Raw genomic sequence first — 20,630 nt, 5'->3', positions numbered from 1 at the left:
GAACTTCAACTACTAACATAAATTAAGCTTTTAAACATGTTCAGAGTGCTCTGTCCCATCAGAGTTTAGCTGCTTAAATACAGAATATGCTGGACACTTTAGAAGTTGTATTTATTGCAGCTCTTTTTAAACCATCTGGATTTGTATCCAAGGATGCTTTATAGAAATAGCAAAGTAGGAGAAAATGAAACTCAGCCTTGGACTAGTCTAAATAAAATTAGTTACTTGATTGAAAACTATAATTTCAAATTCAGATACTTCTGTATCCACTAAATTACCTTTTAAAAATGGAAACATCGTATTTCTTTCCCATGACTTCTCCTTCCACATATTGTGTCGTTTGTCCTCATTAAGTCAATTCTCTCCTAGCCTGTTTTGCCTGTGATGTGTCACCTATGATTATATAAAAGAAGACAGGTGCCAATTATTTGCTCAGGTGAGGGAGACAGAAAAGGCATCAAAGTGTGACTTCCTGATTTCTAAGTCTCATGCCATGTCAGTACCAAATGTCAGATTCTTTGCACCTAGTGACTTGAACAGGTAATTGTGGGCTCGAGGAACTCGGAAAGAAGAACAAACACTGGGGATGGAGTTGACTGGAAGACTTGTGGAGTCTCCAAGGACACTCTAGAGAGCAAAAGCATGAGGAAGTTTTATCAAGAATAGTATATACACAACATTGTAAAGCAAAATAATAAGATTAAAAAACAAAGGTGAACAGATAAGACAATTACCAAACTGAGAAGAGGCAATGGAAGGCCTTGAATGATAGGATAAGGAATTCAAGTTTAATTCTTTAGCAAGTTTCATTAAGATTTTTGAGAACAAGATCAAGATCATTTACAGGCTAAAGTAAATATATATGTATGTACACACTTAGCTAAAACCAAAGCTCAGTAAATATATTATTCATAATGTTTTGTTTTAAACAAAACTAGCATGCTATCTCCCATTTTCTCCATATGTATGCAAATAGGGAAGGTTTTATATATAAGCAGGGTTTGTTTTCCCCGTTACTTTTTCCAGAACCACTGTTTTCTCCATGTCCTATGGCTTAAGTGTTTGCTCTTCATGATACCCCTCTCTAGAGGGTCCCCCAACACACAGGGGAATGGCCAAGACAGAAAACTAGGCAGGGCTGAAAACCAGAAATTGCAACTGATTCTCCAGAAAAGAGGTAATGAACAAATTATTCGATTTCAAAGCTTCTGAAGGGCCCAGAGTTCAATTCGCCCTGCACATTTCCACAGAGTGAAGCAGGCTCTGTTCTCTTTAAGAGACTGTGTGATAAATGACAGCAGAGTGGATGGAAGAAGAGAACAAAAATGGGAATATAATAGTTAACACCTGTATCATATTTATTGTTATTGACCAGAAGAAAGCAATAATAAAGCAAAGGTTTATGAAAATATTCACTTCTGCTAGAAGACTCTAAATTTCACCTAAGTCACTCCAACCAATTGGAAGTAGAAAATGTTGCCCTGAAGAGTTTATCTCCTCCCCCTGCCTTTTCAGCTTCCATTTTGTCAGGCTAAGTATTCTGCCTTTTATAAAATCCTCGTATCAGTTAGCAATGTTCCCAGTTCCACCACCTGGATCCAGAAGTAAGCGGCTGAAGCAGTCTTCAGGTTCTAATCCCAGAGTCATTACATCACTTCCTCCTTCCCCTGATTATTCTGCTGCCTCTTATGCCAGTTCTTTCGGCAACTGCACCTGTGATTTAAGCATTTGAAAAGAGGAGAAAAAATGAATCTTAGTTATTCAAGTGTTTTACAGCAAAAATGGCAAATGTACATACCTCAAAAGGTGTCAAGTGGATTAAAAATTATGGCCAGAGAGTGCCTCCCACCCAATCGTGATAAAACAACAATAATAACCACAGCCACCACAGACTGGGCGTTTACTGATGACAGGGGCAGATTCAAGGGCTCTGAGCCCTTGAATCTTACACTGAAGCTTACAATGTAAATAAGAGGGCGGGTGCTAGAATCTGCCTGGTCCACTATGCAACTTGTATGCGACTTGTTGCATAGTGCTATGCTATGCTATGCTCAGTCGTTTCACTCATGTCCAGCGCTTTGTGACCCCGTGGACTGTAGCCCACCAGCCTCCTCTGTCCATGGGGTTCTCCAGGCAACAATACTAGAGAGGGTTGCCATGCACTCCTCCGGAGAGTTGCATGGTATTGTCCATCAATTCTCTCAGCTATAAAATCACAGTATCTTATTCATAAGGCTACCATGAGGATTAAGTGATGCAAGTTAGAAATCAATGCTAAGAGTTCTTTTTAAAGCATTTTCTTATTTCATCTTACGACCACATTGTAAAGAGGGGACGGGCTCAGAGAGAATAGGCAATCTGCTTCAGGTCACGGGAATAGAAAGTGGCAGAGCTAGATGTGAACCCGGACCTGCCTGATTTCATTACTCATCTCAACCACCAAACAAACACCACTGTAAGAACATAAAAATGGGTTCTTTCCCCTTTGAAGTGAAGTGGTTCAGTTGTGTCCGACTCTGCGATCCTGTGGACTGTAGCCTACCATGGGATTTTCCAAGCAAGCATACTGGAGTGGGTTGCCATTTCCTTCTCCAGGGGATCTTCCCAACCCAGGAATCGAATCCAGGTCTCCCGGCATTGTAGGCAGACACTTTACCATCTGAGCCACTAGGGAAGTCCTTCCTCTTTAAAGTGTATTACTAATTTGACATTCACTAAATTTTACAATGCTATTTGGAGAACCCCCATCCAAGGGTTAAAAAAAAAAAAATGCAAAAGAGTAGTGTAAGTCTGACTGAAAATCAACTTTGAGTTTTGTTTCATAGGAACAACTCAAAGTAAGTTCTTAATAGGTTTAATGTGGTGTTATATCTAAGGAGAATGACTTATCCACCATGAAGGTAACTTTCAGAGAATGCTGACTAAAGTCCAAAGGACCCTGAGATTTTGTATGATAATGACTTAAAAGTATCTTTCCTCCTATTGTCCATGTCCACCTGCCCATGTGATAGACCACTGCAGCCATCTTCTATGGACTCGCTTCAGCCAGTTCTTTGCCTACAACCTTTGGATAAAAAGGTTTCCCAACACCATTGGGGAGAACCTTGCCCATTGGGGAGAACCTTGGATGTGTTGCTATTGCCTGCATGGTCTTCAATCCTTAGGGTCCTCCATGTGTTTCTAAGTCCCTCTCCCTCCCTCGTGCCAGACTTTCAGGAGGGGAGGGGAGTGACTGCAGCTTGGTAGGGGTCACCCAGGGAGAACACCATCAGTGAAGAACACCAGTAAAATATATAATGCCAGTTACTCAAATTAACTGCAAAGCTGCAATAGAGAGTCAAAACTGTGTTCTTTCCATTGTCAAATGGAAAAAATACTTTTATAGTATGTTATTTCTGATATAGATATATATGCATAGATGGGTTCCCAATTAATAAAAATATTTTCAAGAGCAAAACATGACAATGAACCAACATACTAAACCCAGAGACATACTGGCATATTTAAAGTGTGACCAAAGTGGGAGCTCAGATCACTGGGAAAAAGAACGAGTCACTGATCAGTGGTTAGCTACTTGGCAAAGAAATAAAATAGCAGACTTCTTGCTTCCTACTTACTTCTAAAAGCCAACCCTTTAATTCACCTATAATATGGAGTATTTTTTATAAACCAAAAGCAGGAAGAGAGATAGGCAAATATTTAAATAAAATTTTTAAAAGTCATTTCTAAGCAGACCACAAAAGACTGAAAAAGAAATAAGGAAAAGATAACTAGATCTCATATTATAAAACTTTCAACAAATAAGAATCTACTCACATTATTATTAGGGGGCCCTGGTCCCCCTTCACTTGTTGGTTAAGAAGTTTTTTAAGTGTGTGTATACCATTATACAGTGTACACACATAGACATACACCCAATGGCTGGGGGCAATTGGGCAGGATGAGAAGACTCATTTCAGCAGGGGTTATTTAATTCAGCACACCCAAATGGAGTTCCTGTCTGGGTCAACACCTCAGTGGGTGCCTGGGACAAAGATGAGGAAGATCTCCCTTGAGGATCTCGGAATCCACTAGGAGACCTAATGCTGTGTCCATGAGAGCTGTCAACCCAAGGCATCAGGAGATAAGGTTTGCCATGGATGTCACTGGACTGTGAGTGTCCAAGTGTGGCCTTCATGTAAGCAGCATCAGCATTGCCAAGGAACATGTCAGAAATGCAAATTCTCAGATCCTATCCAAGACCTACTGAATCAGAAACTCTGAAGATGGGATCAGTAATCTGTATTCTATCTTCCAGGTGATTGTGATGGATGCTAAAATATGAGAATCACCATCATAGACTTTTAACAAGTTGTACATATAAAATTCTTTTTTTCCACTTGGTATCAGGGAAGGGCAGCTCCTGGTCTGTATAATTCTGGTCCACTTATGCTCCTCTGAGATGAGTTTGAAATGTTACATTGCTTTCTTCCATGGAGACTCCCTCCATAAAGAGTGTAACATTGCTCAAGCTCTATTCTAGATTTGGCCTTGACTCTTGAAGATTCTCTTGGGTTTGGGTTCTTGGTGTTCTTCTTGTATTTTGCTTTGTTTTTAAGCAAACGTATGGACAGAAAAAAGGAAGGAATTGAAGGGAACTCTGGGGGGGTTTGTGTTCCCAGGTGGCTCAGTGATAAAGAATCCGCCAGCAAAGCAGGAGACGAGGGTTCAGTCCCTGGGTTGGGAAGATCCCTGAAGAAGGGAATGGCTACCCACTCCAGTATTCTTGCCTGGAGAATTCCACAGACAGAGAAGCCTGGTGGGCTACAGTCCATGGAGTCACAAAAGAGTTGGACATGACTTAGCACCAAACAACAACAAAAAACATTTGGGGCTTTAGACGTGAATGTATGATAGAATGGAGACAATGTGAAAAATCTGGAACCAGAAACAACAACTACAGATCTAGAAAGGAGAAGCTTGATTTGGGGACAGGTTGAATAAAAGTACTAAGAAAACCCTGAGCAATATAAGGGAAAGGGAAATTTGGGGATTGTCCTAGATTATGTGATAATTGAAACAGAGAAGACAAGATGGGGAAAAGGAGAAAATTGCAAAAGGATAGAGTCTAGAAATCTTAGTTCAAAAGAAATAAGATATAATAAATGAGGCAAAGAAAAAATGGCCAGTGATGAAAACTCAGGAGTCTATAATCTTAAATTTTTGTACTCATAATGACTGCTAATGTGTCATAGAGTCTTTTGGCTAACTAAAGCTGCTTGGGAAATTATTATCCTGAAATCTTTCTGAAGGAAAAACTTAATTGTGTCTTTAGGCACCTGCCTAAAATCAGTCCAGATACACATAAGCGAGCCGAAAGAAAAATTAAGTGAATAATAAAACAGTTGGGCTTCCCAGGTGGCACAGTGGTAAAAGAATCCGCCTGCCAATGTAGGAGACGCCAAAAATGTAGGTTCAGTCAGTGAGTTGGGAAGATCCCCTGGAGAAGGAAATGGCAACCACTCCAGTATTCTTGCCTGGAAAATCCCATGAATAGAGGAGCCTGGTGAACTACAGTCCACAGGGTCACAAAGAGTTGCACACGATTGAGCAACTAACCTGGATGCATTAAAACAGTTGTCTTGTTTGATTAGCACCAAAGGTTGCATAGCAACGCAGTGGTCATAGCAAACACCCTCTTCCAACAACGCAAGAGAAGACTCTACATGTGGACATCACCAGATGGGCAACACCAAAATCAGACTGATTATATTCTTTGTAGCCAAAGGTGGAGAAGCTCTATACAGTCAGCAAAAACAAGACTGGGAGCTGACTGTGGCTCAGATCATGAACTCCTTATTGCCAAATTTAGACTTAAAGAAAGTAGGGAAAACCACTAGACCATTCAGGTATGATCTAAATCAAATCCCTTATAATTATACAGTAGAAGATATAGATTTAAGGGACTAGATCTGATAGACAGAGTGCCTGATAAACTATGGACAAGGTTCATGGCATTGTACAGGAGACAGGGATCAAGATCATCCCCAAGAAAAAGAAATGCAAAAAAGCAAAATGGCTGTCTGAAGAGGCCTTACAAATAGCTGGGAAAAGAAGAGATGTGAAAAGCAAAGGAGAAAAGGAAAGATAAACCCATCTGAATGCAGAGTTCCAAAGAATAGCAAGGAGAGATAAGAAAGCCATCCTCAACGATCAGTGAAAAGAACTAGAGGAAAACAATAGAATGGGAAACACTAGCAATATCTTCAAGAAAATGAGAGATACCAAGGGAACATTTCATGCAAACATGGGTTCAATAAAGGACAGAAATGGTATGGACCTAACAGAAGCAGAAGACATTAAGAAGAGGTGGCAAGAATGCACAGAACTATACAAAAAAAGATCTTCACGACCCAGAGAATCACGACAGTGTGATCACTCACCTAAAGCCAGACATCCTGGAATGTGAAGTCAAGTGGGTGGGCCTTAGGAAGCATCACTATGAACAAAGCTAGTGGAGGGATGGAATTCCAGTTGAGTTATTTCAAATCCTATAAGATGCTGCTGTGAAAGTGCTGCACTCAATATGCCAGCAAATTTGGAAAATTCAGCCACAGGACTGGAAAAAGGTCAGTTTTCATTCCAATCCCAAAGAAAGGCAATCCCAAAGAATGCTCAAACTACCACACAATTGCACTCATCTCACACAGTAGTAAAGTAATGCTCAAAATTCAGTAAGCCAGGCTTTAACAATACGTGAATCATGAGTTTCCAGATGTTCAAGCCAGATTTAGAAAAGGCAGAGGATCCAGTGATCAAATTGCCAACATCTGCTGGATCACTGAAAAAGCAAGAGAGTTCCAAAAAGACATCTATTTCTGCTTTTTTGACTATGCCAAAGCCTTTGACTATGCTGATCACAATAAACTGTGGAAAATTCTGAAACAGATGGGAATATTAGACCACCTGACCTGCCTCTTGAGAAATCTGTATGCAGGTCAGGAAGCAACAGTTAAAACTGGACATGGAACAACAGACTGGTTCCAAATAGGAAAAGGAGTACATCAAGGCTGTATATTGTCACCCTGCTTATTTAACTTATATGCAGGGTATATCATGAGAAACGCTGGGCTGGATGAGGCACAAGTTGGAATCAAGATTGCTGGGAGAAATATCAATAACCTCAGATATGCAGATGACACCATCCTTATGGCAGAAAGTGAAGAAGAACTTGATGAAAGTGAAAGAGGAGAGTGAAAAAGTTGGCTTAAAGCTCAACATTCAGAAAAGTAAGATCATGGCATCTGGTCCCATCACTTCATGGGAAATAGATGGGGAAACAGTGGAAAGAGTGGCTGACTTTATTTTTCTGGGCTCCAAAATCACTGCAGATGGTGACTGCAGCCATGAAATTAAAAGATGCTTGCTCCTTGGAAGGAAAGTTACGACCAACCTAGACAGCATATTAAAAAGCAGAAACATTACTTTGCCAACAAAGGTCTGTCTAGTCAAGGCTATGGTTTTTCCAGTGGTCATGTATGGATGTGAGAGTTGGATTATAAAGAAAGCTGAGGGCCAAAGAATTGATGGTGTTGAACTGTGGTGTTGGAGAAGACTCTTGAGAGTCCCTTGGACTGCAAGAAGATCCAACCAGTCCATCCTAAAGGAAATCAGTCCTGAATATTCACTGGAAGGACTGATGTTGAAGCTGAAACTCCAATACTTAGGCCACCTGATGTGAAGAACTGACTCATTGGAAAAGACCCTGATGCTGGGAAAGATAGAAGGTGGGAGGAGAAGGAGATGACAGCGGATGAGATGGTTGGACGGCATCACCGACTCAATGGACTACTCTGGGAATTGGTGATGGACAGGGAGGCCTGGCATGCTGCAGTCCATGGGGTCACAAAGAGTCAGACATGACTGAGCGACTGAACTGAACTGAACTGAAAAGTTGCATAGTGTTAGTTGCTAAGTTGTGTCCAACTCTTTGTGACCCCATGGACTATAGCCCACCAGGCTCCTCTGTCCATGGGAATTCTCCAGGCAAGAATACTGGAGTGGGTAGCCATTCCCTTTTCCAGAGGATCACAGGTTTGATCCCTGGGTCAGGAAGATCCCTTGGATGAAGGCATAGCAAACCACTCCATGTTGTATAAATGCAGTTGGTCTCTGTAAATTACATTGTTTCTGCAGATGAGATTTCTATCTCAGTGCAAGTACAGATACTCGTCTGGAATGGCTGGCAGTGAGCAGACCACCAAATTTTTTAAGATGAAAGGAAATCATATATTTATCAACGAAGGATATGCCTATACCAGTCTAACATCTTTCTTTTGGGCTGGCTTCATATTGACTCAGAGTTATCAACTCAAAGGGAAATAAATTATTGATTAGTAAATTCAGTTAGACAAGACAAAGTCCTTTAAAACATAGCTAAACACAACAAACTAAAAAATTCTACAGGAGTCCAATAAGCAATCCAAATTAGTGAAAAAGGCCAGGTGTTAGGCAGTAGGGCCTTGTGGAGAGTTAAAACTGGAGAGTCCATTACCTATCTCAAGGGAGAAACCAACAGCAATTCAGCTTATTTGTACCATCATATGCAGGCTCCATGTGGCTGGATCTGATGTTTCAAATGCTGCCAGATAACTGGATGTTATTGTGTGATGTTTTATAATCTGTACAGTAATACTCAAGCCAAACAAAACAGGCCTGTAGGTTGGGTTTTAAGTCCACTAGTTTTCAATACCTGGCCCACAGAATACATCTCTCTTAAACTGATTTAAACAGGCAACTTCTTGGAGGAGGCAGCACTTGAGCCAAGAAAGAATACAGATTTTGTCCTTTATTTTCTGCTAGCAACTTCAATTCTGGAATCCCAAGCCAGAAGCATGTGACAGGGAGAGAATAAATATTAAAAGGAAAAAAAACCCCACAAATTTAAAATATAAACTGAGTACTTCATGACCTATGCTCTAGATAATACAAAAATAGTATCTCCAAGTCCATGAGAGAAAAAAAAAACTTTTTTTCCTTTAAGAGTAAATAATTTCTAAGTATGTTTATGGACATTCAGTGTTTTAGTTAGGAGCATCAGTAGAAAGAATGACAAGATTTCCAAACTGAGTTTTAACTTCATATTTGAACATCTGATGGTTCAAAGAACATCTCTGTCTTCCAATCAAGTGGGGAGGAGGAACTCCCATAATCTTTAGTTTCACCTCCTTAAAGTGAGTGTCGCTGTGTCTCATTTGACTAGCCAAAAAAAGCCCTTTTCTGCTGAGATCCTGAAATTTCACCACAGATGGCGTATACAATATTTCACCGAGTCTAAGATGCACGTTTTCTGATGTTTCTGTATCTCCTACATCAGAAAGCATCTCACAATCAACAGTGTTTTATAGTAGCTGGCTGCACGTGGGCGCACAAACAGAGTATAGTTTTTCATACCATTAGCACCTCCCCTGGGCTCCGTGCCCTGTTGGAGTTATACACATGCAGAGGTATTGCCATTTAAAATACCCTTTAAGGAATGACAAAGCAAATAGGACAAATTGTGTTGGGTCTGTAAGAATTCTTTCTACTCTTTTGAACTTCCACCGATTTCAAATGATTTCAAAAGAAAAAGATTAAACATGTCTTTTAAGAGAGATTACACTAAGAGTCAGCATGAAAGCAGACATTTATTATGTATGCAGCAAGGTGCAAAAATTCAGCAGTACAGAGCGAATTGATGTCAGTCAAGTGAATTTTTGTCAGCTGGATGATGCATTTTCACATTTTTCTTGCAGAGCATTTTATAGGACCACGCTGATGAAGTTGTATGATATTTTGTATCTAAGATACATGTCAAGAGATGTCTATTGCAAGCCAAGCCAGGCAACTGAAGCAAGAGAAGATGCCAATCCCTTGGAATAGATAAAAGACATTTCAAAGCAAAGACTGATGTACAAGACCACCATTCACAAACTGTGTCAGAGTCCACTTTGCTGCATATTTTTCTTTCTGTGTGGACATTAAAAACACACACATAACTTGAAACTGATACCAATCAAGAACTGATTGAAAATGGAAAATGCAGTACTTACTAGAGTGTGGTAGTTTGGTAATTATTACTGTGAATTTATCTTAATACCTTTTGCTCTAGAATCTAGACTCTGAAGTGTCCTCAGTTAACTAAAAGGCAGAGTATCTTGACCATGAAAATGATCAAACCAACACTGTAAGCTCCATGAGGTTAAGACTCCACCTGTCTTATTCACCGCTCATGGTGCCTGACACATGGCAGCACTAAACAAATATTCATTACAGATGAGTAAATGGATGGATGAAACTCAGCCAACTCCAGGCAAAGCAGATTTGCTCAGTAGAGTATTCCCTCAGAGGGCTTCCCTGGTCTCTCAGTTGATAAAGAATCTGCCTGCAATGAGGGAGACCAGGGTTTGATCCCTGGGTCGAAAAGCTTCCCTGGAAAACAGAATGGCTACCCACTCCAGTATTCCTGCCTAGAGAATTCCACAGACAAAGGAGCCTGGTAGGCTATAATCCATGGGTCGCAAAGACTTGGACATGACTGATAGACTATCACTTTCATATTTTTTTTTCATATTTCTTCAGAAGCAGGGAGAAGGGTCAAATGATCATTTAACCTTCATCCTCTTGTCTACTCTGAGTCTACATTCCACCTTTAATGCAGATTTTTAAAAGACTTCTCCTTATTCTTTTCAGACCAATGCTATTTTCTGACTGTCTAGCCACCACGGCAGCCGGGATTTGCTTTGACAACTGGTTACAGAGTGATAGCCCTAGCCTCTCTCAAAACAGCACCCTGATTCACCCCCTGCAGAGGTCTGGCTGCCTGGAGAAGAGCAGGTGCAGAAAGTGTTGATGTTATGCCCAAGGGCAGGCAGAGATCGCCTGCCCGATCTCATGTGACCTCTAGCACTCTCAGCCAGGCGCCTGCCACAGGAAGACTCAGAATCCCTCTAAGTCACAGTTGAAAGTCTTCTTCGATTTAGAAGAATGAAATATTGTCAATTCTGTACTACTAGGGGATGGGAGTAAGGGACATACATATATATGTGAATAAGTAACAATCATATTTGTGGATTTTTTTTTGTGGGGGGCCATGCAGCACAGCTTGAAGGATCTTAGTTCATGGACCTGGGATTGAACCCAGGCCCTCAGCTATGAGAGTGCTAAATCCTAACCACTGGACTGCCAGCAAACTCCCTGTATTGTTTTAGAATATAAATCTCTTTAGAGCAGGGAAAAAAAACAAGCTTACATGGAAATAGTTAAACTATCTTGAAAAAACTGTGACTCTCTGATGGCATAACATATTGACTATTTTATTAATGTAATATCGTGGCTAAATTACATACTAGATTTTAAAACAATGCAGTTAATTATCAACCACCTGCAGCCATTGGACACACACCTTTCAGTCTTTGTGAATGCCCTCATAGTAATGACTATAAAAAAATTTATTTCTGTAACTTAAGCTGAAAGGAATGGAACATTTTTTGTCTACCAGCAGTAGTAATAGTGAGTCATAATAAGAAAACTGAAATAACAGTAAAATATTTTAAAGCTCCATTTATTCATGGAGACATTAATCTTAAATTTATTATTGCCCGCCTACTTAAAATATAAAGAGTGTAATTGCAATAGCAGGTGGTATCCATTCATCTACTAAAAAAGAACTTTTTAAAGCCCTACAGAAGCACTTATCCACAAAGGACTGGCCTAATTAGGCCTCATTCTTATTTATTCCTGCAGCAGTTCCTGGGGGGGATCTCAGCTTGTCAGTTCTGTGTGGCAGGAGTGAACAAAAGCTTGACCAGGGATGCTCAGGACTGAATTTCAAAGTCAACTCTACCACTTCTGAGTCTTTTCTTCTAGAAATGTTATTTAACACCTCTAAGCCTCAATTTCCTTCTTATGAAACAGGGAGAATAATAATACCTACCTGATAGGATTGTTAAGGTGATTTTAAGAGTTAATTCATATAATGGATGTGGCCCATACTAAGTGCTTCATAAATGTGGGCTGTTAGTATCCTTGTTACAGCAGTCATATAGATTGTGTCTTTGAGGATAACCAATAATTTAGATCTACTGGTAATGATGAGGGGTTTCCCTCAGTTAGTGACAATTAGTGAGAATGTCCCTGTGTTAAAAGGGACAGGGAATAGAGTTGGGAGAGATTTACTGTGGCCCTGTCTTCACCATTTCTCCCTCCTCCTACTTACAGGTTTAAGATAGGCGATGTTACTGTGACGAATGTCGTTCAAGAGCTGATCTCTGGGGGTAATCTCCACCAACGGGGGTGGCCTATTTCTCGGCACGGGTTTGAGCGTTTTGATCACATCTTTCAGGTTGGTTTTCTCAGGTGGCTCTCTGGCTTCTGGCATCCGAGATTTGCGCTGGATCCTTTTCAGCTTCACCACGCGGAAGGAGTCGGGGTCCGTCCTGTACTTCGGCGGCTGCGATGGCTTTTTCATCGCTTCATTTTGTCGACTGAAGGGGACTGCTTGGGAGTTGGGAGGCCTAGGAGGAGGCGGCTGGAGGAACTCCTGCGTCCGGGAATCCGGCATTGGTCCTCCCAGCATCTCCCACATCCCAGGGGGCAGCCCCAGCCCGTTCTCCAACATGGCTATTAACTTCCTCTGCTCTTTGAGCTGCTGCTGTTTCTGTTCTTCTTGCCTTTTCTGCCTTTGTCTATCCTGATTCCTGGTGAGCAGATTGGTTACCACCATTCGGGGACCCGGAAGCTCAAAATGGTAGCCCATCTTCAGGAGCGTGTTGTTCGCTTTCAAAAGCCTGGCGATTTCCATTTCAGCGTGGTGGCCCAGCATATGTCTCTGATTGTGAAACCGAAGTTCGGTGAGTGTCTCGTTAAACTGGAGACACCTCATGATGGCCACAATGCCCTTGCCTGTGATGAAATTGGACTCTATGTTGAGCGTGGTAATGCTCCTATTTTCACGCAACATGTTAGCCAAGGCGAATGCTACATTCTCATCCGCGCCCACGTTCGCTAAACTGAAGGTTTTGATGTGTTTGTTTTTCTTCATTGCATTGACAAAGTCCAGCAACATTTCTTTGGGGATGTTTTCAATGTTGTTCAGGTTGAGTTCCTTCATGTCGGGGTCATTCTGTCTCACTCGCCTTAAGCTCCCATCCAGGTCGGTTTGGTTTCCGGAGGGCCTTGCACTTACCTTCAAAAAACTGGTATCTAGAGCTAACTTCTTGGGATCTAATTTCGATATTTTTTTCTCAGTTTTTTCTTGAGCCTCTGGTCTGCCTTTCTGTTCTTCAGTTACTTTACTAGTTACTTGTTGGCAGGTGTTCTCACCATTTCTGATTTGCTCCTTTACTTCACCTTCCTCTCCTCTTTTTGTTTCATCACTCTCTTCACTGTCCTCTTTTCCTTCATCTTCTGCATCATCTTCTTCATCTTCCTCCTCATCTTCATTATCTTCATCATCATCATCATTTGTTTCTTGGACATTGTCACTGCCCTGTGATTCTCTTTTATGTGCAGCGATTTCACTGTTAAGTTTTTCTTTTAAATACTGGGAAATATTTTTATTGCTTCTGTCTATTGCTTCATGCTGTTCTTGAGTTTTTTCCTAAAAGAGAAATTTAGAAAGGTTAGAATACATAGCGGTGAAGAAATATGAAGCAGAGCAGTATCTACTGAAGATAACGAAAAGATTTATTACTTAGTGAAAAAAAGTAAGCAAATAAGCTCTAGGTATAGTATTCCATTTGTTTACATGTGTATTTATGTGTACATATGAATATGTATGCATGTACACACACTATGTATATATATATGTTTGTAGATGTATATGAAAAACAGACTGTTGTAATGTTTATCAAATTAATAGTTATCCTTGAGGAAGAGAGGTAATTAAGATAATTGAGGAAGGGATGGGGATTTTAACTTTTTACATAATTCTAAACTGAGATTTTTTTCTGAAACAAAGTATGTCTTTGTTAGTTGTTTTACAAGCAAATACAACCAAAATAAAGGTAAGTTTTTATAGGCACACACAGGCACAGACATACATATTTTTGGTTGTGTTCTTCTCCTCCCATGTATTAAAATGAAACCCAGTTAATTTTAAGACCTTCTGTTTTTTTTTTTTTTTCTTCTGTTGTTTTTAAAGATAGTGTTCAGTTCCAGAAGCAGTTAAATTATTTTTGAAAACCTTATGAAAAAAAAAGAAAAGAAAACCTTATGGGATTATTTATCCATTCTCTGAAGTCTTTGTTTTGTATACAGCTGAATAGGAATTTTGTATTCAATAGCTCTGTGTTACATAATAATTTCCTTATTGGCCTAACCAAAATTTACATACCTAATATGTTTGCCAATCTAATATAATGTGCACAACAAATTTCCCTGAAAATAAAAGATATTGTGGGGGGAAGGAGAGCAGTTTGATATTTTGGAATATACCAAAACCCTTGTCTTTGATTTTTCGTCTGCTTAGCTCTGTGAAAACTGCCCAGATACTTCAGGCACAGGCTTTCCAGTCCAGTTCCTTTGGAAGGAATATTCTAGGAGGTAAAGCCAGGTATAAAAGGGGACAAAATTATCAGAGATTTAGAAAAAAAAAAACCTGCTTAGTATGGAAAGGAAAATAATAGTCTTTTATCAATAATGTTTATTAGATGCTTACATTTTAATTACACACTTTTCCATAAAGGATGTGTACCTCATAGGTGTCATTTTGAAAGCTGGTGTAGTAGTTTGACACAGAGGATTATGTGAGCAAGAACTTAATCTGTGGAGGAGGAAGTGGGTAAAGGGGGTCAATTATACGGCTACAGGTGGAAACTAAATTTTTAGTGGTGAGTATACTGTATATGAATCTTCCCAGGTGGCTCAGTCATAAAGAATCCACCTACCAATGCAGAAGACATAGAAAACATGGATTCGATCCTTGGGTCAGGAAGATCCCCTAGAGGAAGAAACAGCAACCCACTCCAGTATTTTAGCCTGGAAAATTCCATGGAGAGAGTACCTGGTGGGCTACAATCCATGGGGTTGCAAAGAATCAGACATGACTTAGCAATTGAGAATAATACTGTAGGTAGAAAGAGAAACGTATAATGCTGTACACGTGAAACTTGTGTTATAGACCAATATTATTTCAATAAAAAATAAGCCTAAAATTAAAAAAAAGAAAGACCTTGATAACATTATAGGCTGGAATTGACAGTTGACACGTAAACTAAAGTTTTCTCTGCATTTCTCATTTGTCTCAGCAGGGGGAGCCAATCATTAAGCTGTTTAAATTATACAAAAGGAAGAAAAAGTGTTACAAGTACCCAAGTTCGTTTTTCTCGGAAATTGGTATTCATGTAGAACTGGCTTTTACTCGAGTTGTAAACTGTCTATAAATTGTACCTTAAACTCTAACCTGGTAAAGTCAGCAACTTATTTTCTTAAGTGCAGTACATGTTTAAACTCTCCTGACCATGAAATCAGTTTATAACTTTCCTAAAATTTCAGCGAGTATGATGGTAATGTGACAAGACCTTATCTACCAAAAATAAATCAGCAGGCATAACTACAAGAGACTTTACCTCTGAGGATCTCTGTTTTCTTTTTGCCAAGTCACTTTTAAGTGAAACGTTAAAAAAAATATGCTGATATGCACTTCTAGTTTTCATATAAGGAACATATTTAAAGAAAAAACTATCTTTAAAACAGCTTAATAGAATCAACTTCTAAATTCACCACTGATACCCAATGAACTGTGGTAATGTTGGATTTTTTGTTACTGGACTTGGTTTAATTGCAGGGTGTGTGGCTGAACTTCAGGGGGACTGTGAAACACTTGAGATTGTATGTGAAATACTGCATATGTACCATGTGCCAGAAGGAGGACAGAGAGCTTTCTTCAGCATCGTAAAGGGTCCTGTGATCAAAAAAAGCATAAAAGACAAATGCTTCTGGGTTATGAGTTAGTTCATTAAAAATTAGTTTCATGCCTACAGAATACAGGTTTTCCTGTACAGGGAACCCCCAGCAATTTTTTAAAAGACATATTTACAAGAAACTACCACTTTTTTCCTCCCAACTATACTATTAAGTGTTCTAGAAAGTTCTGATCTGGCATAGGATTAAACATTATGCTCTATGTATAAACGTCAACAAAACAAGACAAAACATGGAGTCTTGAGAAAAGACAGTTACAACAGGGACACGCGTCAGCCCAGGCCAGGAAGCCCCTTCTCCCTTATACACAAAGCCCGTTACCTTGGTTGGCACAAAGGTGACAGGAACACGTTCGTCTTCCAGCATGCGTCTGGATGCCTTTTGCCAATACATATAATCAACGAGAGATTTATGGTCGAAGTTCCCTGTTGGTGGCTTGTCGGTCTGATCCTTCTGAATCATACCCACAGGAAGCCTGGGGTCAGGGGCCATCACCTCCATTTCCGACTGTAGTTCTTTGAGCTCTTCTGGGGACAAGTTGGCCAAGATTTCATCTTCATCAATCTCCCCGTCGATTTCTTCCTGATCTGAATTCCTGCTATGTTCTGACATGACTCTTTTCAATACTTTTCTGTCTTACTACAAGAGGAGAAATAATCAACAAAGATTTAAAAAAAGATAAAGCTCTCTCAAGAAGTTCCCCCAGTTAGTAAGTGTCCCAGGTCAATACCACCTTGAGGAGATTTCCCTCCTCCCCAAGAACCCCAGTGGGAAGTGCTGAGCTGCTAGGGGTGACTGCGACTAAGTTCATGCCGTAACTATATTAAGCAGGGCTTGGTAGGAGAGGGTCAATTTATGGAACTACTATGCTCCTCTCTTCGGCAGCTTGAGTCAGCTGTGCAAATCCATCTGACATTTCAGTACAGCTGCTTAGGTTCGCCAGTGAGCACAGGCCTCCCAAACCTCTACAGGGGTAAATTATTAGTTCTCTTCCTATGAGCTCTCATATTGTCCTACACAAATTCATGCAGCCCATACACACAACCCAAGTACTGCGAGGGAGGCCACTTCTTATTTAAATGAGGAAAGCAACTTACAATATTTCAGAAGAAAAATCCAAACAGCGACTTGAAGTCTATTGAAGTGAAAAATTCATTTGAAGGTGGAAATCAAGCTCTCAGGGCTTGTCTCTTCACTACCATGAGACTCTGGAAGCAAATAAAACTGCACACAGGCGAGCAGAGGTCTGGCTGTGTTACTCAGCCACTGCGTAAGCTGAACCTCTGCAAGCCATCCTTATTTGCATCCAGATCCTGTGATCTAACAGACGGGGATGAGCAGCACTTGAATTTCCACTATGAGTGAGGAGTTTAATATTTTAAATAATTTGTTTTTCTTTTTAAATGTCCATTAAGCCAGGATAAAAATGTAAATGGATCTAAATTGAAATATTAAAAAAAAACTCAAACCATTAAAGTACTGGAAGCAACCAGGAAAATATTTTCTTTTTCATAACTTCAGAGGACAATATGGCAATATTTATCCAAATGACAAATGCATACTCTCTTTGCCCAAATGCATACTTTCAGCATGTAGGAATGTATTCTACAGATATACCCCCCACATGGGTAAAATAATAGATGTGTACAAAGCAGAGTATTGTATGCTATTATTTGTGTCATAAAACAAAAACAATGTACGTATATATATTTATACAAACTTTATCAACAGATCCTTGGAAAGATACATAAGAAACCAATACTAGTGGATGCTATTGGAGAAAGAAATGGGTTGTCTGGGGGACAGGACTAGGAAAATAGACTTTGTTACTGTATACCTTTTATAACTGCAAATTTTGAAACTTATATATATAATATAGTGCCTACTCAAAAATACACATTTATTGTATAAAACTTAGGATAACACATGGAAGCATAAAATTTCCCCTTACTGCACCACTAAGAGCTACCACGATGAACATTTTGGTTTATCACTCTAGTCAGTCCATTTTTCCAGGCATATAAACTCAATAATCTTTTGTCATCTGTCTGTTTTTTAACTTACAAAATCATGTGTTTTTTCTAGTCAAGAATATATTCTACTACTACATTATTTTTAATAACTCCTTGTTAAGATTCTTTATATGGAAATTCCATAATTAATGTAAGCAATCTCCAATTATTGAATATTTGGACTGTTTTTGATGCTCACAAGCACTTCTTCAATAAATATCCCCTGTAGTAAAATATTTATACACATATAAGTTTATTTCTTTAGGATAAATCGAATACATACCAAGAAGTGAAATTACCAGGTCAAAGAACATGAGGAAATTTAGGGCTTTTCATATGTATGGCTAGGTGATCCCCTCAATATTATTATAACCCATCCTCAATACATGTATATTACTTGCAAATTATATACATGTGTTACTATTTCAATATCATCTATAATATATAATTATATTTATATGTAAATATAAAATATACATTGTCAAACAATATAGTCTTCTATATATATAATGTTCATAAGTATAAATGAATTTAAATATATACAAACATCTGTATAATAAAACATATGCAAAAAATTACTTTACAGACAACTGATTTGCAGACTATTATTTCAGAGGCTTAGCTTGCAAAACAGTGATCACAAAGAGTTGGACAGTACTGAGCACGCACACACACACACGCAAAGAGATTGTACCAAAAAGCGTTTTGTGTTCAAGGAGGTTTGGAAATGTTATATTCTGCAATTGTCTTTTAGAGATTTGTAAAGCACGTGAACTTTTAGACTCTGAGAAATAATATGTGAAAGAAACCCATTTATTTAGCCCAACACTCCCCAACTTTATTTAGTTAATTCAAGCTTATTTTTTTTCCTTTTAAAAATCACTAATATCCTTGCAATTACTTTCCAAAATTTGTACTTTGGGAAATAATGATATAAATATAAAAGCAAAAGATCTGGAATCAGTCTGCTGGATTCAAACCACAGCTCCACTCCTTAGTAACTGTGTGGTGTTTGGCAACTTACTGACCCCCAATTCCTCATCATATAAAAGGTATCTGAGAATAATATTCACCATATGCTATTAATGAGAGAACTAAATGAGGATACAGATAGATATTGATGTAAATATATAAGTTAAGTAGGATGGTGCATGGCACAGAGCAAATCCTCAATATATGTTAAATATTACCAGTCTCAAAAAAAAAAAAAAAAATATTACCAGTCTCATATTTCACAAATAACCACAGAAACACTTGAAGAGAAACAAAGGCAACTGTGAAATGTAATACATTTTATAAACCACTTCCATAACAGAAACCATTATATTAATGGCAATAAACAAAAATTGTTTAAAAAATCTTGCTCTTGCAGAAAGCAACTCAGAGGCTTTTAGGTGGAATTGTGAATAGGATTCCCAGGTTTCTTAGTGAAAAAGAATCTGTTCTCCAGGTTCAATCCCCGGGTAGGGAAGACTGTCTAGAGAAGCAAAGGGCAACCCACTCCAGTATTCTTGCCTGGGAAATCCCATGGACAGAGAAGCCTAGTGGGCTATATAGTCCATGGGGTTGCTGCAAAGAGTTGGACAGAACTGAACACGTTTATAAAGAAAATAGAAAATCATCATTTGCATGTAAATAGGAATGAGAAAATGATCTGAATTGTTGCTTGTAAGCTTTCAGATTCGTATTACTATTCTGGTGACCAAATGCTTTTGATGATCATGCAAATTTAGAAATTTCATGAAGGGACGCTGCCTCAGCTCACTTCCATCTTGCTGAATGAGTTTGGAAAGGGGTACATCTCTCCCAGCTGCTTCCATGGTGCATTTCATCCATATGCTGACGGGAAGAGTTTTGCTGGTGTAATTAGCCTCATTTGATGCACAGATGATTTAGCTGTGCTTTCTCTTAATGATGTCCTGCTGCTGCCACCTCAGCAGCTTCTCACATCAAAATCCAGCTATGATGCCAAGAGAGCAACAAGCTGCAGGATCACCGACTGACTTTTATGGTCACTCAGGGCATCACAGATCAGAATCTCTAACAGAGCTTTATTCAGTGCCTGGGACCCCCACCCCATTAGAAGTTACTAAACCAGAATTCTCAAGTTTGGATCCAGGAATCTCCATTTCTTTGGAAAGCTCTTCAAGTGATTCTGGTGTATAAATGGGTATGAGAGAGAATTCCTTGGTCGTCCAGTGGCTAAGACTTCATGCTCCCGATTCAGGGGGCCTGGGTTCAGTCCTGGTCAGGGAACTAGATCCCACACGTTGCAACTAAAGAGCAAGCAAGCCACAATGAAGACCCAGTGCAGCCAAATAAATAAATATTTTTAAAAAATGAGTATGAGAATCACAGCACCATTGCAAGCCACTCATTTTATTTTTTTAAGCCACTCATTTTAAAGATCAGGCTCAGAGACCTTTAGAAACTTTGCCTTTGATGAGGTTCAGAACATGCTACCTCAAAATATGGCACCTTGACATATTGAACATTTTAAGCTGGAGGACTCTGAGAAAGCATGTGCTAGAAGGACTCTTTGACCTCCCTCTTCATCCCTGAAGCAGGTCAGGAGACCCTCCTGTAAGAGAAGTGTCCTTATCTCTGAAGACAGAGGGACCAAGATGAATCCAAACAGGCCCTAGTTGACTACCTGTGCTCATACCATCTGCCCTG

At 39.4% G+C, this 20,630-nt stretch overlaps 1 protein-coding gene across 1 annotated transcript; it reads right to left on the bottom strand.

Annotated features, from left to right (window-relative positions):
• Positions 1 to 1,568: 1,568 nt before the first annotated feature.
• LMOD3 (leiomodin 3) lies at positions 1,569 to 16,554 on the bottom strand. Its single transcript, XM_061129165.1, has 3 exons — positions 16,264 to 16,554; positions 12,236 to 13,618; positions 1,569 to 1,713 (listed from the first exon to the last, which is right to left on the bottom strand). Exons 1-3 carry the CDS (start codon positions 16,552 to 16,554, stop codon positions 1,687 to 1,689), a joined length of 1,701 nt encoding a protein of 566 aa, XP_060985148.1. The 3' UTR covers positions 1,569 to 1,686.
• Between the last annotated feature and the right edge of the window lie 4,076 nt (positions 16,555 to 20,630).

Source organism: Dama dama, chromosome 24, assembly GCF_033118175.1.
Source record: "Dama dama isolate Ldn47 chromosome 24, ASM3311817v1, whole genome shotgun sequence".
In the NCBI taxonomy this organism is placed as follows: Eukaryota; Metazoa; Chordata; class Mammalia; order Artiodactyla; family Cervidae; genus Dama; species Dama dama.
Note: the sequence above shows the minus strand (reverse complement) of the source record. Positions and strands in the feature narration are given on the sequence as shown.